Source organism: Oncorhynchus nerka, linkage group LG24 (assembly GCF_034236695.1).
Source record: "Oncorhynchus nerka isolate Pitt River linkage group LG24, Oner_Uvic_2.0, whole genome shotgun sequence".
NCBI classification, from domain to species: domain Eukaryota; kingdom Metazoa; phylum Chordata; class Actinopteri; order Salmoniformes; family Salmonidae; genus Oncorhynchus; species Oncorhynchus nerka.
The window spans coordinates 29,811,539-29,830,440 of NC_088419.1; the positions used below are offsets into that span (position 1 = coordinate 29,811,539).

An 18,902-nucleotide genomic window follows, 5' to 3' on the forward strand; every position below is an offset into this window, starting at 1 on the left:
CAAGATCTTGAGACTTTAAATCAAATACTGTTAAGAGACAAATTAAATCAAATACTGTTAAGTGCTATTATCAGCCACTAAATATGACAATAAAATGTTTGGTCCATGCTCGCTCAAAAGCATAGAAATGTTGTCACGCCCTGTTTCACCTGTCCTTGTGCTTGTCTCCACCCCCCTCCAGGTGTCACTTATTATCCCTGGTGTATTTACCCCTGTGTTTTCTGTCTCTCTGTGCCAGTTTGTCTTGTTTTCCAAAGTCAACCAGTTTTACCTAGCTCCTTTTTCCCAGTCTCTGTTTTTTCCCTAGCCTGTCCTGCCTACCCCTTTTGTTATAATAAATATCGGATCTCAACCATCTGCCTCCTGTGTCTGCATTTGGGTCTCGCCTTGTGCCCTCATAAATGTTCCGTTAAAATGCTGCTATATATGTATATATATATATATATATATATATATATATATATATATATGCTTTACAGTGGAAGTATCATGGGACTCAGTTACATAGGAGCCAGATTATTTATCATTTGTGCACCATTCTACTCTCTCCTTATGAGGGTGTAGGTTGCCTCATGAGGCTGCCTTTTCAAAAATGAATCAAATATATATACCAACTAAATATATGTGCATAACTGCACCTTTATTTGCACTTATCTTTTTTCAACACAACAGATTTGCTATCGAATGCTGTACTTTCCTTTACAAGATAAAGGAACAAAAAGTCATTCCTCATAAAGAATGTGGAATGAAGTATAAGGTGCGACATATGGTACTTGAATGAAAACTACAGGTAGTATGAAAGTAGTTATATTACACACGCTCACAGGAAACACAAAGAGTATGACAATAAGCAATGTTACATATTCCTCCTGGACCACTATCCTTGCTGCTTCAGACCATGTTCTTCATGATAAAACATTCAAATAAAACTGTTTCAAATATTTTGTTTGGAAAATACAATGAATTAGAGCCTTCTTTCCTGAGACACAATCAAACCCTGTTGAAGTACAGTAGGGCATCCTCATTAAAACAGAGGCATATAAAGTGACGAGACTAATACTGTGAAGTGGAGACGGACAGAGAGCCCACTAAGGAAAGAAATGGACCTATACCTGAGATCAAATAACGACATGTTAGCTATCTCCTTCCTCATTCATCATTTTTGTGCGTTAACAAGACATGATAACAGGTAAGCATTACAGTTCACTCTATGAGAAATATGCAAATACACGTATTACCTGTTTGACATCAATATGAACCTATTGGTTGACATTTATTTTTTTTACAGATTAACATCTCAAACATTTAAGAAAATTACTTAACATTATAGAACGTGACATCACTCAACTTTCCTAATGCTATCATTAAAAATGTAACATAATAAAATAATAAACAAATAAAATCAGATTATCAGCAAAACACTGAAAGAATACAAACTGAAAAGAATACAAACAACAAAAACACAACTCTACTAAGACACTAAGAGAGGAGATATTGCGTTTGAATAAATACTGTCAAATAAACATTGTTGATGCCTCTTGCCAATGTTTGGCCCTTGGGCTGAGTGCAGGTGTGTTGATCCATCTGCCTTTCCATTGTTCTGAAGAGGTCAGTGAGACCTGGTCCTCTCAACACATCAACCTCTATCACCCACTGTCTGTGGATGTTTCAGGCCTTGACAGGACATCCCAACACAGCCATACTTGTGTTTTTACTGACCATCTCAGTTAGAGTGGAGATGAACAGTTCAAAATGCAAAAATTGACAGTATGACATTTTATAATAACCAATAAGATAATTATTTCCACTGACTATTTAGATGTTTTAAAAAAAATGGTTTTCTTGCATATGCCCGGACCCCATACACACGCGCCCTCAGTATCATGTAAAATACTTTTGATAAACATTATTGTGAATGATTAAATTAGGATGTTTATATGCACACTAATGAATGTGATATTAAACTGATTACGGCAGTAGACATAGTAAGGCATTATCATGTAAACACCTTACTCTGCTTATCTTAATTGGCGTAAGGCCATAATTGAAGTAAGCATAAACTGATTAAAACACTTGGACTTCTGAGCAATCTTTCGATTTATTAGAACATGTAAACACTTTAATCAGAGTTCCAGCTCTTGAGTAGACTAAGATAACACTCTCAGAAGTTGCCTTGTAGCCTGTCTCAATGTGAGTTAAAGATGTGAGTTAAAGACACAGTAGGGGAAACAGCGCCACTGTCCGCCCAAGGCCGCTGTTATTAGGAGCTCACAGCAAAGCTGTGAAAGCTATCGTTATTCTTAGATATATATATATATATATATTTATATTTTTTTTAGATGGCCAAATAACTCAAACATGGATTGGTCATTATCTTTCTAATTTGGTGCACAGAAACTAAATGCCTTGAGTAACTTGGTCAAAAATAATGGTTCTGATGGCCTATAGATGGCGCTGTTATAAGCAGTCCCACTTAAACCCTCATTTCCTCCACCTTGTTTGATCTAGAGAAACCTTGGAATGACGTGTCTTTTCTCATGCTGAACAAATTTGCCTCAAGGACCCATGACATCCATAGATTTTCCACCATCTTAGACATTTTGGAAAACCTTTGAAAACCTATTCTCATGAACCAAATAACACCAACTTCGGTATGTAGGCCCATGGTACATCGCTTAACGTAGTTTGAGGAAGGCTAAGGGATTGGTTAAGAGATGGCTGAGTTATTGATAATCAGGAAATCAGATTTTAAATGTCCATTTAAACCGCTTGTAAATCCCCTTCACAATGGCCTATCAACTTGAAACTTTTATACTCATCAAAGACATTACCATGATGAACCATGTTAAATTTGGCATTGATATCTTAAACAATAACAAAACTTTGAACAATTCACTTTTTTGACTACGTAAAGCTAATGCTTAAAATAATCATAAAAAATCTTCTTCTCATGGACTAAAAGTCAGATTTACTCCAAAAGTTGGTATTTGAACTCTTTCAAAGATGGCCACACTATACCAGTAGATGCAGTTTAGCACATACGGTAATATGCTAAAAATATATATTTTTTTAATCTTCTGCTGATGAACCATAGGACCAAATGACAGAAAGTGTGGAATGTACAAAAATCTGATTTCATGTGTCCATTTAAACCATTGTAAATCCACTCCACAGTGGCCTATAAACTTGAAATGTGTCATCTCCCCTAAGATATACCTTGACAGAATTTGGAATTGCTATCTCCAAAAACAAATAAACTATTAACAAATTCTTTGTGTATGTAACACTAAATGCTCAAAATGATCTGCAATTGTTTTCTCCTTGTGAACTATATCTCACAATTACTCCAGATTTTGTATTTAGGCTCATTACATCAGTCGTTAATGTTAATGGTTTTGAAATGTTGCTGTATTCTGATATGTACGCACAGTACACATAGATGCATGTTCGTACAGATGCTAATGCTTCAAATATTTTACAAATCTTATTCTCATGAATCAGATTGACTCCAGATTTGGTATATACACTCAATTAATTAACCTGTAATGAATTTGAGAATGATTACTTTCTGCATTCAAAGTCAGCCACGCTACACCATACAATTTTGCCATACAATTTTGTATGTAAACATTATGTATGTGTTCTTAGAAGCTTTGTGAATAGAGTACCACAGTATAAGTCATAATACCCATAAAACCTAGCGGTCAAACAGGGAAATGGTTCCAAACATTTTTCCACCATTCATTTTTTCCAATAGGGGATTTTAGAAACACTTCAAATAAGGGCTGTGTTTTGTGTAGTGAATGGTGGGGAAACGATTGAAACCATTTCCCTGTAGGTTTTATGGGTATTATGGCACCTCCACTGTGGGGCTCTATATAAAGTCACTGCAACTTTAAATGGCTGCACCAGGCCAGTTGGTGGGACTATAGATGTCATTGGCACCAGTGGCACCATAGGATACTAGATCAATAACTATTGATCAAGTGGACTTGGTTCGTCTGCATTAGACAATGTGAAATAGTTACAACATGCTAGACTGCTTGTTTTCCTACTGGTCACAGACGTCAATTCAATGTCTATTCCATGTTGGTTCAACATCATTTCATTGGGTTGCTATCCAACTGATCCTGTGAACCCTGGTCACAGACGTCAATTCAATGTCTATTCCATGTTGGTTCAACGTCATTTCATTGGGTTGCTATACAACTGATCCTGTGAACCCTGTTCATTGCGGCTCTTAGGTATATTTGTTTTTGTTTTGTTGACAAAGTGGGAGTTAGGAGCGTCGGCCAACGTGGTAAAAACAATTGAAGTACATATTTTGCTGTTCTATTGCATTTGCAATGATGTCTGAGAGAATAAAGAAACAGTGTTTATGGTTTGCAGTAACTTCTTTGTTGTTTTAATATCGCAAACGGACGTGGCAATTTCCCCATTAAGGACTCCAGCTAAGGTGCTGTGTGTACATTTTTGGTAACTGTTGTTAGTGAAGGATTTCTGACTACTTGTGTGTGAATATACTTCACTTTGAATGGGTTAAACCTTTACTACCAACATTGATCTCAACTAAGACTGACATCAGTGCATACAGAATGGTTAACAATGACAGGAACATAGTGCTGTAAGACATAGCCACTACTTTAACAGACTTTGTTGTGCTGTTTTCCTTCATTATTTGGTCCAACCACTTCATCCACTGGCTGCTACGGAGCAGTGGACCGTGCAGTTTGTGTATGATCTAAAATTGTATTTTGTTTCGTGATGTCAACGGCATCTGTGAACATGCATAGAGGGACAGTAAGAATCATATGATGACTTTGATCGTTGATGAAAAGTGCTGCTACAGTCAGACCTGCCTGAAGCAGGGGACAACGCTAAACGCCAACACCACAGTCCCTCCAGCTCTCTTTAGAGTATATCATACCTCTAGCTGAACAGCGCTTTAGATATTACAGGTGCACATAAAGGTTTAAATGTCTTCAAACTATGCAAGTCACAGGTCCACGAGGACACAATACAAAATAATCTGTACAAAGTGTAAAAAAAAACACATCTTGGCGCCAGCCTTGAGCTGTAAACACAGAGAGGGACATGAAGTAGGAGAGTACAGAGAGCTGTTTGAAGCAGGAACATAGATACAGCAAGGCTGGGTTGCGTAGGTCTGGGTGGTGAGCGGTGGTCCATGTCTTAGCAGTTGATAGCAGGGTTGTGATTGGACTGGTGAGGGGAAAAACCAAGAGTCATTTCACAGAAGAGAATCACTGTCCCTTTCTCACATTTCACTGTGAGACTCTTTTACGGCTGGTCTGTCTTTAAGTGGGCCAGAAATGGTGTAAATCCTATGGGAGATACAACGAGAGAAAAGTTCAACTGCACCGTTTTAACTGTTGATCTACAATCTGTTCAGAGGAATAGAAAGCAGAAGAGAAAGTAATAATACCTTGACTTTTTAAAGTGTCTACACTTCTTCAGGACTTGGAAACAGGAGGATTTTGCACAGGAGCGTTTCAGGTTAATAACTTGGTAGATGATGGGGTTGTACATGGCAGAGGACTTAGCCAGCAGAGTGGGGATCACAGAGACAGAGATAGGCACTGAGTCGGGCTCGCCAAACGCAGACACCACTGAGACCACTGCATACGGGATCCACGCTATCAAGAAACCAGCACAGATCAACATCGCTACCTGGAGGACACAAGTAGAACCACATCACAGGTCTGTTCCACAATAGTAAAAGCATCTCTGAGGTAAGGTTCCGTGTATACACACACACACACACACACACACACACACACACACACACACACACACACACACACACACACACACACACACACACACACACACACACACACACCTTGGTCAGTTTCATCTCCAGGCTATGGCTGTTCTTGTTCCTGGTGTCAAAGTGGGAGATCTCTTTAGCTGAGGAGTTGACCTTGAAGATTATCATAATATAGGAGAAGACGATGATGCCGGTGGGGAAGATAAGGCAGAAGAAGAGGATGGCCATGACGAAGCTCTGGCCCGCCACTGAGGTCTGGGCCAGCCACCAGTCCAGGGTACAGGAGGTGCCAAATGGCTCTGGTGCGTAGCTGCCCCAGCCCACCAGGGGCATGGTGGCCCAGAAGCCTGCGTAGAGCCAGACAAACACCAGACACAGGAAGGCATGGTGCCTCATCAGCCAAGTACCTGTGGGCAGAATTATGGGCAGAGGGATTGATCATTTATTGGTTCATTATCACAATAAAGTGTTAATTCAAACTGTTCGGATATCACAGATCGCTCAAAAATGCAAATTATTCATTCTAATAAAGGTCTTGTGTTACTGTAAATCTAACACAAACTGAGAGCATAGCCCACTGTACCGTATCTGAGATGACATATCTTGAGGTATCGGTCTAGGCTAACTACGGTCATGGTGATGAGGCTGCCAACACCGAAGAAGAAGCCAGCCCAACCATAGAAACGACAGCCCTCCCAACCAAACAGCCAGCGGTGGGAGAAACTTGACGCCACAAAGAACGGTTTCCCTGTGACTTCAAGAGGAAACACAGAGACATTACCACCTCAGATGATCACTGTGTGCTGTAAAGACATGGGAATGTACAGTACCAGTCAAAAGCTTGAACACACCTATTAATTTAAGGGTTTTTCTTTATTTTTACTATTTTCTACATTGTAGAATAATAGTGAGACATCAAAGCGATGAAATAACACATATGGAATCATGTAGTAACCAAAAAAGTGTTAAACAAATCAAAATATATTTTATGTTTAAGATTCTTCAAAGTAGCCACCCTTTGCCTTGATGGCAGCTTTGCACACTCTTGGCATTATCTCAACCAGCTTCACCTGGAATGCTTTTCCAACAGTCTTGAGGGGGTTTCCACATATGCTGAGCACTTGTTGGCTGCTTTTCATTCAATCTGCGGTCCAACTCATCCCAAACCATCTCAAATGGGTTGAGGTCAGGTGATTGTGGAGGCCAGGTCATCTGATGCAGCACACCATCTCCTTCTTGGTCAAATAGCCCTTACACGGTGTGTCTTGGGTCATTGTTCTATTGAAAAACAAATTGTACTCCCACTAAGCGCAAACTAGATGGAATGGCGTATCGCTGCAGAATGCTGTGGTAGCCATGCTGGTTAAGTGTGCCTTGAACTCTAAATAAATCACAGACAGTGTCACCAGCAAAGAACCCCCACACCATCACACCTCCTCCTCGATGCTTCACGGTGTGAACCACACATGCAGAGATTATCGTTCAACTACTCTGCGTCTCACAAAGACACAGCGGTTGGAACCCAAAATCTCACATTTGGATTCATCAGACCAAAGGACAGATTTCCACCAGTCTAATGTCCATTGCTCTTGTTTCTTGGCCCAAGCAAGTCTCTTCTTCTTATTGGTGTCCTTTACTAGTGGTTTCTTTGCAGAAATTCAACCATGAAGGCCTGATTCACCCAGTCTCCTCTGAACAGTTGATGTTGAGATGTGTCAGTTACTTGAACTCTGTGAAGCATTTATTTGGGCTGCAATTTCTGAGGCTGGTAACTCCAATTAACTTATCTTCTGCAACTCTGGGTCTTTCTTTCCTGTGGTGGTCCTCGTGAGAGCCAGTCTCATCATAGCACTTGATGGTTTTTGCGACTGCACTTGAAGAAACTTTCAAAGTTCTTGACATTTTCGGGATTGACTGACTTTCATATCGCAAAGTAATGATGGACTGCCATTTCTTTTTGCTTATTTGAGCTGTTCTTGCCATAATAAGGACTTGGTCTTTTACCAAATAGAGCTATCTTCTGTATACCACCCCTACCATGTCACAACACAACTGATTGGCTCAAATGCATGAAGAAGGAAAGAAATTCCACAAATTAACATTTAAGAAGGCAAACCTGCTAATTGAAATGCATTCCAAGTGACTACCTGATGAAGCTGGTTGAGAGAATGCCAAGAGTGTGCAAAGCTGTCATCAAGGCAACGAGTGGCTACTTTGAAGAATATCACATTTTAAATATATTTTAGTTTTGTTTAACACTTTTTTGGTTACTACATGATTCCATATGTGTTATTTCAGTTATAATGTCTTCAGTATTATTCTACAATGTAGAAAATAGAATAAAGAAATACCCTTGAATGAGCAGGTGCATCCAAACTTTGACTGGTACTGTATAGTATGCATGTACTGTAATGTAGTAGTCATGAGAATGTATGAGAATCACAATGAAAACCATCGTCTTCATCCACTTCACAGAAAACAAGTGCTGTTTTTTTAAGATCCCTCAATGATCAAATCAAATCAAAGGTTATTTGTCACGTGTGCCGAATACAACAGTGAAATGCTTAGTTACAGGCCCTAACCAACAGTGCAATTTTTAAGTAAAAAATAGGTATTAGGTGAACAATAGATAAGTAAACAAATTAAAACAACAGTAAAAAGAGTGAAAAATAACAGTAGCGAGGCTATATACAGTAGCGAGGCTATATACAGGCACCGGTTAGTCGGGCAAATTGTAGTAGTACGGTTGAAGTCAGAAGTTTACATACACCTTAGCCAACTACATTTAAACTCAGTTTTCCACAATTCCTGACATTTAATCAGAGTAAAGACCCTGTCTTAGGTAAATTAGGATTACCACTTTATTTTAAGAATGTGAATTGTCAGAATAATAGTAGAGAGGATGATTTATTTCAGCTTTTATTTCTTTCATCACATTCCCAGTGGGTCAGAAGTTTACATACACTCAATTAGTATTTGATAGCATTGCCTTTAAATCGCTTAACTTGGGTCAAACGTTGCGGGTAGCCTTCCACAAGCTTCCCACAATAAATTGGGTGAATTTTGGCCCATTTCTCCTGACAGAGCTGGTGTAACTGAATCAGGTTTGTAGGCCTTCTTGCTCGCACAAGCTTTTTCAGTTCTGCCCCCAAATTTTCTATGGGATTGAGGTCAGGGCTTTGTGATGGCCACTCCAATACCTTGACTTTGTTGTCCTTAAGCCATTTTGCCACAACTTTGGAAGTATGCTTGGGGTCACTGTCCATTTGGAAGACCCATTTGCGACCAAGCTTTAACTTCCTGACTGATGTCTTGAGATGTTGCTTCAATATATCCACATAATTTTCCATCCGCAAGATGCCATCTATTTTGTGAAGTGCACCAGTCCTTCCTGCAGCAAAGCACCCCCACATCATGATGCTGCCACCCCCGTGCTTCACGGTTGGGATGGTGTTTTTCGGTTTGCAAGCCTACCCTTTCTCTTCCAAACATAACGATGGTCATTATGGCCAAACAGTTCCATTTTTGTTTCATCAGACCAGAGGACATTTCTCCAAAAGTACAATCTTTATCCCCATGTTCAGTTGCAAACCATAGTCTGGCTTTTTTTATGGCGGTTTTGGAGCAGTGGCTTCTTCCTTGCTGAGCGGCCTTTCAGGTTATGTTGATATAGGACTCGTTTTGCTGTGGATATAGACACTTTTGTACCTGTTTCCTCCAGCATCTTCACAAGGTCCTTTTGCTGTTGTTCTGGGATTGATTTTCACTTTTCGCACCAAAGTACATTAATCTCTAGGAGACAGAACGCATCTCCTTTCTGAGCGGTATGGCGGCTCTGCGGTCCCATGGTGTTAATACTTGCATACTATTGTTTGTACAGATGAACGTGGTACCTTCGGGGGTTTGGAAATTGTTTCCAAGGATGAACCAGACTTGTGGAGGTCTACCATTTTTTTCCTGAGGTCTTGTCTGAATTTGTTTGATTTTGCCATGATGTCAAGCAAAGAGGCACTGAGTTTGAAGGTAGGCCTTGAAATACATCCACAGGTACACCTCAAATTGTCTCAAATTATGTTAATTAGCCTATCAGAAGCTTCTAAAGCCATGACATCCTTTTCTGGAATTTTCCAAGCTGTTTAAATTCACAGTCAACTTAGTGTATGCAAACTTCTGACCCAATGGATTTGTGATACAGTGAATTATGAGTGAAATAATCTATCTGTAAACAATTGTTGGAAAAATTACTTGTGTAATGCGCAAAGTAGATGTTCTAACCGACTTGCCAAAATGAAGGATTGTTAACAAGAAATTTGTCAGTTGTTGCAAAACTAGTTTTAATGACTCCAACCTAAGTGTACGTAAACTTCCGACTTCAACTGTATGTAAGTGTAGGTATGGTTAAAGTAACTATGCATATATGATAAACAGAGAATGGCAGTAGTGTAAAAGAGGGGCTAGCTGGTGGCGGGACACAATAGCCAATGTGCGGGTGCACCGATTAGTCGGGCTAATTGAGGTAGTATGTACATGAATGTATTGTTAAAGTGACTATACATATATGATAAACAGAGAGTAGCAGCAACGTCAAAGAGGGGTTGGGAGGTGGGACAATGCCAATAGTCCAGGTAGCCATTTAATTACCTGTTCAGGAGTATTATGGCTTAGGGGTAAAAGCTGTTGAGAAGCCTTTTGGTCCTAGACTTGGCGCTCCAGTATCGCTTGTCATGCAGTAGTAGAGAGAACAGTCTATGACTGGGGTGGCTGGGGTCTTTGGAAATGTTTAGGGCCTTCCTCTGACACCGCCTGGTGTTGAGGTCCTGGATGGCAGACAGCTTAGCCCCAGTGATGTACTGGGCTGTACACACTACCCTCTGTAGTGCCTTTCAGTCGGAGGCCGAGCAGTTGCCGTACCAGGCAATGATGCAACCAGTCAGGATTCTCTCGATGTTGCAGCTGTAGAACCTTTTGAGGATCTGAGGACCCATGACAAATCTTTAGTATCCTGAGGGGTAATAGGCTTTGTCGTGCCCTCTTCACGACTGTCTTGGTGTGTTTGGACCATTCTAGTTTGTTGGTGATGTGGACACCAAGGAACTTGAAGCTCTCCACCTGCTCCACTACAGCCTCCTCAATGAGAATGGGGCATGTTCGGTCCTCCTTTTCCTGTAGTCCACAACCATCTGCATTGTCTTGATTACGTTGAAGCATAGGTTGTTATTTTGGCACCACCCGGCCAGGTCTCTGACCTCTTCCCTATAGGCTGTCTCGTCGTTGTCGGTGATCAGTTGTGTCATCAGCAAACTTAATGATGGTGTTGGAGTTGTGCCTGGCCACGCAGTCGTGGGTGAACAGAGAGTACAGGAGGGGACTGAGCACGCACCCCTGAGGGGCTCCAATGTTGAGGATCAGCATGGCGGATGTGTTGCTACCTACCCTCACCACCTGGGGGCGGCCCGTTAGGAAGTCCAGGAGGGAGGAGTTTAGTCCCAGGATCCTTAGCTTAGTGATGATCTTTGAGGGTACTATGGTGTTGAACCCTGAGCTGTAGTCAATTAATAGCATTCTCATGTAGGTGTTCCTTTTGTCCAGGTGGGAAAGGGCAGTGTGGAGTGCAATATAGATTGCATCATTTTTGGATCTGTTTGGGCTGTATGCAAATTGGAGTGGGTCTAGGGTTTCTGGGATAATGGTGTTAATGTGAGCCATTACCAGCCTTTCAAAGCACTTCATGGCTACGGACATACGTGCTATGGGTCTGTAGTCATTTGGGCAGGTTGCCTTAGTGTTCTTGGGCACAGGGATTATGGTGGTCTGCTTGAAACAGATGCAGTATATTAACAATCCTGAGGCAAAGCATGTGACAGAAGAGCTGATCATAAATAGTGTTTCCCAGTGCCCTATATCGTTCCCATCATTGTGTAAAGAGACATCCTCACTGCACCAGTCTGACGCCACAGAGGTCCAGCAAGTAAAGCTGTACTCTCTACCAACTCTCATAGCAATAGACTCTTTGTCTCAGTTCATGATTTCTACAGTATCAGGTTAAAACGACTACCAAACAAAATGGACTTTCAACCATTCTGGACCTTCTGGGCCATTCTAGGTAATTCTGGAACATTCTGGACCTCTGATATTCCCAAGATGCAAATCTGGCAGACACAAATAGATCATGCCTGTTGTCTTCTGTGGACAATGGTTCTAATCCTAGAGAGCAATACGAACGTCTCATACAGAGGGACGTAGTTGGCCCAGACACAGATAAACAAGTGAGAATCCTGTGGTTGTATGAGGCACAGAGAACTGGCCAGAACTTGTTCTGAGACAGAGCGACACACTGTTGTGAATTCTGCTTCTGGCTGGGTCACAGCTAGGACTTATTGAGGTGCTAAAATATTCACAATAAATGTTATTTCTTTCTTAACTAAGACAACTGTTTGCAATGGAACTAAATCTCTTGTACATCAAAGGCCTGGTCTATCGATGTATTGTGATCAACAGGCCATGTAGAGTGTGACTTAAATGTAGAGTAACTTTGGCGTTAACGTGATGCTGTTCCTCTAATATCCATAGGGTGGCGATAAAGGACCAATTTCAGGTTTAGCCACAATTTAGCATTCTCTAGTATTGAGTTATCAAACATGCCTAAAAAGGTAAATGATTGAGATAAATATTGGCTTGTTATGTTAATATTAATTTTCAAGGAATTGATGGAACATGCATCAATTGTTCTGAAAGAGAGACAGGAGTGTAATTAGGCACTCCACACCCAACAATGAAATATCAATGTTATATAGTTCAACAATGGTGATTCAGACAGAGAGAGACTGGGATATTAGATGTGGACAGACCTGGGATCAGATGATGAGACTTCAAACAATGATGTCAGTTGTATGATGTCTATGATTTTTTTTTTTTTTTAACTCTGTGGTTCTCTCTCCCTATTTCTCTTTCTTTGTTGTCATTACATTCCACCACTTCATCTTCTTCCAACCATGACAACCATTCCCATGTGTCAGGATGTACAGCCGAGAATGTTAATGCCTCGCTAACATTGTTCATATACATGCTGTTCTGATTTTAAATACACAGAATACACAGGACTAATCCACCGTACAATGTTCTGTGCAGAGACACTCTGTAAATGAACATACTTTATGAAAAGCCTGCGGAGTGGTTTACCTGATATGCCAAAGTCAAAGATGGCTAAGTTAACTGTCATGAGCTCAGGCGGCCTTAGCTTTGTCTTGCGTTTGATGGTCATGTATATAACATAGCCATTTCCTGTGGCAGACAGGATCCCTGCAGAGAAAACAGAGGACAAGAGGAATACATGACAAGTTGTAAAAATACAAGTTGGTTCATTTACATACTTAGGCCTATGGCATAATTGGTTTAATTATAAGGTTTAATTGGTTTAATTATAATGTTGTAATACTATCCCTATTAATACGTGAGATTTTGCCCTGTGTGTGTTTATCTCTAGAGCCTTGATACGTGATAATGATGCATGCCCTACTGTTAAGTTTTTAAAAAGACAGGTGGGTTGTGGGTAAAGGCAGTGTACATGCATGTTTGGGTTGATCAAACACTTTTTGACTACTGTCTACTTTCACAAGAAAACAAAGGTTTTTGACATCCACCCTCAGTCTGAAATTATCAATATGCTTTTAAGTAATTGATATCCATGCACAAAAGAAAGGAATAAATCATTTGTCATCTCTATGACCTCTGCTTTGACTCATGTCTACACACTCACTATGTGTGTGACACAAGTTGTGCTAATTACATGTGACAACACATCGAATGGACTCCAATTACACATGACAACTTATTTGTATTCCCATTGATGCTCTTCGTTGTTGCTCATCTGTCCTCCTATCAGTGTGCTGATAACAGCTTAACCTTCCTCCATGGTCCCTGTCCCCTTACTGGACTGGAATCAGTGGTAGACAGGCCGTATCCTCTGCACTATTCTATGTGATATGAGTGCATACGGTATGAAGGGCAGAATCTCTAGTGCTCATTCTCTAGTGAATGTGTCGCATTCTCCCATTCACTCTGGACTGCATCAGCTGAATGACCCTGTTTCACACACAAAGCAATTTATTGAGAGAAATTCAAAGAAAAGATCAATGAAGTATCTCTTTCATTTCACTTCTATCGTATGATAAACAGATTAGAAAAAAATATCAAATGAGGTTCCAGTTAGTTCGTTTTTTCAGTGATGAAGGTGGGCATAGGATCTGGACTGAACATCTTGGAGTAAAATCCTATTCTTATTCGATTTCAAATAGATGTATGTATATATTTTAGGATGGTAGGTAGCCTACTGGTTAGAGTGTTGGGCCCATAACTAAAAGGTTGCTGGATCAAATCCCAGCGGTGACAACATGAAAATGACATATCATTTAGTGGCACTTTTGAGTACTTTGAGTATCTCTGGCCCTATGTGTGGCCTTGTCACATGTCAAATATATCAAATAATTGAATAAGATGAAGAAACAAATAGAATGACAAAGATGTAAAACATTAGCCAAAATATAAACCATCATCTTAGTGAATACCATTTGTCTCAGCATCAAATATCCTCTCTATATATTTTTTACCATGTTTTATTTATTTTACAATGTTAATATGTATTTGTTGTCAATGTTTTGGCAACAAACTGGTTGCAGTTGTGAAAAAAAGTGAATAGTTGGAAGATTTGCAGAGTTAATTGAAAACAATGCCTAAATTCATTTGGTAACCTATAGAGTGTGTCCTCTCAAAAAGGACATGAATCAATTAATAGACAGACACCACAGTATCCATATATCTCACTGAATAGCCGCATCAAAATGCATGAGACCCCCGCGTGAGACATCTTCACCACCATTGGTTTGTTGGGTCAGGACATTAGTTAGACTAAACAGGGCATTACATGGCTTGCAAATGGCTCAGCACAGTGTAAAATAGAAAATACTGAGTTGCTATGAAAAACAATCTGAACACACACAGTTGTGGCGAGATTAAATAACAAGAAAATATTAGTGACAGGTACACAGCCTCAAGTAGAGAAACAGATAATCTGACAGACCGGAAAATAAATCCCCAATGTTGTACTACTGTACGAAGGTGAGCATAGCACAGGGACAGAGATTGCATACCTGTATCTTTCTATAAATCAATATATTCTTGTGTTTATCCACTCACTTGATTTGAGTCACTGTTAATGCACAGTTCAGTCATGGATACACAACGGCATGTACAGTGGCTTGCAAAAGTATTCACCCCCTTGGCATTTTTTCATATTTTGTTGCCTTACAACCTGGAATTAAAATGGATTTTGGGGGGTTTTGTATCATTTGATTTACACAACATGCCTACCATTTTGAAGATGCAAAATATGTTTTATTGTGAAACAAGAAAAAATACAAAAAAACTGAAACTTGAGCGTACATAACTATTCACCCCCATTTTGGGAGACACATTTTGAAGTAATTACAGCTGCAAGTCTCTTTGGGTATGTCTTTCTAGCCACTGGGATTTTTGCCCATTCTTCAAGGCAAAACTGCTCCAGCTCCTTCAAGTTGGATCGGTTCCGCTGGTGTACAGCAATCTTTAAGTCATACCACAGATTCTCAATTGAATTGAGGTCTGGGTTTGACTAGGCCATTCCAAGACATTTAAATGTTCACCCTTAAACCACTTGAGTGTTGCTTTAGCAGTATGCTTAAGGTCAATTTAATGGAGCTCTGTGTGATGTTCAAAGTTTGATATTTTTTATAACCCAACCCTGATCTTTACTTCTCCACAACTTTGTCCCTGACCTGTTTGGAGAACTCCTTGGTCTTCATGGTGCCGCTTGCTTAGTGGTGTTGCAGACTGGGGCCTTTCAGAACAGGTGTATATCTATATATATATACACTGAGATCATGTGACAGATCATGTGACACTTAGATTGCACACAGGTGGACTTTATTTAACTAATTATGTCACTTATGAAGGTCATTGGTTGCACTAGATCTTATTTATGGGCTTTATAGCAAAGGGGGTGAATATGTACGTATGCATGCACCACTTTTCCCTTTTTTATTTTGTATAATTTTTTTAATAAGTAATTTTTTTTCATTTCACTTCACCAATTTGGACTATTTTATGCATGTCCATTACATGTCCAAATAAAAATCCCTTTAAATTACAGGTTGAAATCCAACAAAATAGGAAAAATATGAATACTTTTGCAAGGCACTGTACAGCAGAAAACCACAACATGAGGGCAAAAGAGATGGAACTTCCTTGAATTCACATTTTTCATCCCTAAAGCTATTCTGGGGTTAAAGATCATGTCGACATTAAAATGCCGATGCAGAGCTGCATTTTCAAAGTAGGATGTACAGTGGGATTCATCATTATTGACACCCTTGATAAAGATGAGCAAAAAATACTCTAAAATAAATAGTGAGCTGTATTGTATGCTCAAAAGGATTGAAAATATATATTATTCTATTGCTCAGAGAAAGAGAACTTGTTTAACAAGTAATAAAAACAAAAAAATAAGTGTAAAATGATTGGATCCCCCGTTTTAAATGCTCCAGCACCCTCCCCTTGAGAGGATAACTACACTGAGACTTTTCCTAAAATGTTTTATGAGATTGGAGAACATATTGGAAGGGATCTTAGACCATTCCTCCAGATCCTTGATGTCCTTCATCTGCGTTTATAGACTGGCCTCCTCAATTCAAACCACAGGTTTTCAATGGGGTTCAAGTCCGGAGACTGAGATGATCATTGCAAAGTGTTGATTTTGTGGTCAATTATTTTTAATTTTTTTATGGATTTTGATGTGTGCTTGGGGTTATTGTCCTGCTGGAAGATCTATTTGCGGCCAACTTTCAGCCTCCTGGGAGAGACAACCAGGTTTTGGCTGAAATGTCCTGGTCCTTGGTAAAGTTCATGATTGTGCAACTGATCTCAACAAAGTTCCCAGGATCAGTGGAAGCAAAATAGCCTCATAACATCAAAGATCCACCACCATATTTTACTTTTAATCAGAATTGCTCCTTACAGTGAAGAATGGTTAGGCTATGCCTCAAGAGAGATGGTGGAGCACAGGATATGAGGGAGTGTATTGATGAATCTACTTCCCTATGCAGTGTACCTCTCTGTACTTTATTGACACTTACCTATGATGCAGATGTAGAAGGCAGCCACGATGTCGGCCTCCTTGGACAGCTTGGAGGCAAATGGATCACCCTCCAGGAGATAATGGGGGGCATAATCGGGGCGAGCTGAGGTCTCATTCCCCGTAAGAGCCATGCTTAGGTGTCAACCGCTTCCTGGGCAGCCAAAGCAAAATGAACATGTTCAATACAATGTGTCCACACTGAAACAGTCAGAAATACATTTGTATTGGTGACACATACTTTCAGATCTCCAGGATTTTGCAAAGATTTGAGGTGATATTTTTCTACAGCAATTCTGATATTTTGCATGGCAATTTGTCGCAAAAATGCGCTGACAAGGGTAAAAGTTAGTTGCCGTGTGGCTTGACTGAACCACATTATGCGGTAAACGTGCGGGGACAGGTTGAAATTGTGAGCCCTATTTTTATACTGCAGTGATGGGTTTGACTGTTTTATGTGGAAATAGCAAAGTGATTGGTCAAATTTGCGAGCCCTCGCAGAATATGCAGTAGTGGAAGCTGGTTGGAGGAGATAAAGGAGGACCGGTTCATTGTCATAGCTGGAATGGAATAAATGGAAGGTATCAAACACATCAAACACATGGAAACCACATGTTTGACTCCATTACATTAATTCCATTCCAGCCATTACATTGAGCCCGTCCTCCTATAGCTCATCCCACCAGTCTCCTCTGATATGCAGGACATTTTCGATTTTGCAACAAAAAAAACAAAAAAACTCAGAATTGCAGAATCCTGGAGAGACTGGACAGGTAGGTTTGTTTCTGTCACCTGTTTTCTAGAAAGTGCAATCAAGCGACACAACAGCAGCAAGGGTTAGACTGATCCTTTCTTGGAAATTCAATCTAAACTAAGAAGCACATAACTTTAGCCAGAGACTAAATTAACATCGACATCTGATTATAAAAATGTTCTTTAGTGTTTTTGAGTTCAAATGCAGAAACTGGACACACAAACACCCCCAAACCAGACACCAAATCACACACTCATGCACGCACACAAACACAGTAATTTGTGAAAACAGAACCTCCATTTTCTGGTGGTCATACAGGTCCTGCTGCATGGGATTCACGAGTCCACAAGAGTTCAAGTTTAATCACACACACAAACAAGCACACACACACACACACACACACACACACACACACACACACACACACACACACACACACACACACACACACACACACACACACACACACACACAATCAAACACTATAATACTTTTGCGAAATGTCTTTCCGCTGAATAGTAGGTTCTTCAGCATGCAGTGGCCTGTAAGGGCCAGCTCTGTTCCAGCTCTGACATCACCTTTGATTCCAAAGAGTTCAGACTGACATTCTAAACTGAGAGACACAACAGGAGACAGATATCATTATATTGCTGTTGATGTGCAAGTTAGCCTCGCCAACAGACTACAGAATAAGTTAGTCTTATACCTGTGTAATAAACCTGTAGCTACTCTGGTATCAACAACATGTTGTTACATAGTAATTTAGTAATTGCTTTCCATTGTAGAGGTGTTCAGTAGTTGTTGTTGTTGCAAAGTGGAGTATGGAACTGTCAGGACCAGTCCATAAAAACATGTCAGCAAACCATTGGACACAACCTTAATTGTTGCAACAATACACAATTATGTTTTGCTATGGCCATTCTATATGAAACTTCTTTGACACGGACATACAATTGGACAGCAATGACAGATTTTGGAGCATGAAACATATTCTTACTCCAGGCTAATGTTCAAAGAGAAGAATAGTTAGCAAACAATTACCCCTGGCACAAGATTGATGGCATGACCGTGACCTGTCAACAACATGTTTTTTCTTCACATTTGTTACATCAAATCAATCATTATCTTCATCATCATCATCATCATCATCAACAACAACAACTCTTTCTCTATCGTCATCACCATAATCATCATTC

General features: G+C 40.0%; 1 protein-coding gene across 1 annotated transcript; it reads right to left on the reverse strand.

Moving 5' to 3' along the window:
* Positions 1-523: 523 nt before the first annotated feature.
* On the reverse strand, positions 524-17,100 carry opn5 (opsin 5). Its single transcript, XM_029630714.2, has 6 exons — positions 16,954-17,100; positions 12,968-13,087; positions 6,372-6,542; positions 5,861-6,195; positions 5,444-5,688; positions 524-5,342 (listed from the first exon to the last, which is right to left on the reverse strand). The coding sequence occupies exons 1-6, from the start codon at positions 17,084-17,086 to the stop codon at positions 5,276-5,278; spliced, it is 1,071 nt and encodes a 356-aa protein (XP_029486574.2). The 5' UTR covers positions 17,087-17,100; the 3' UTR covers positions 524-5,275.
* Positions 17,101-18,902: the final 1,802 nt, after the last annotated feature.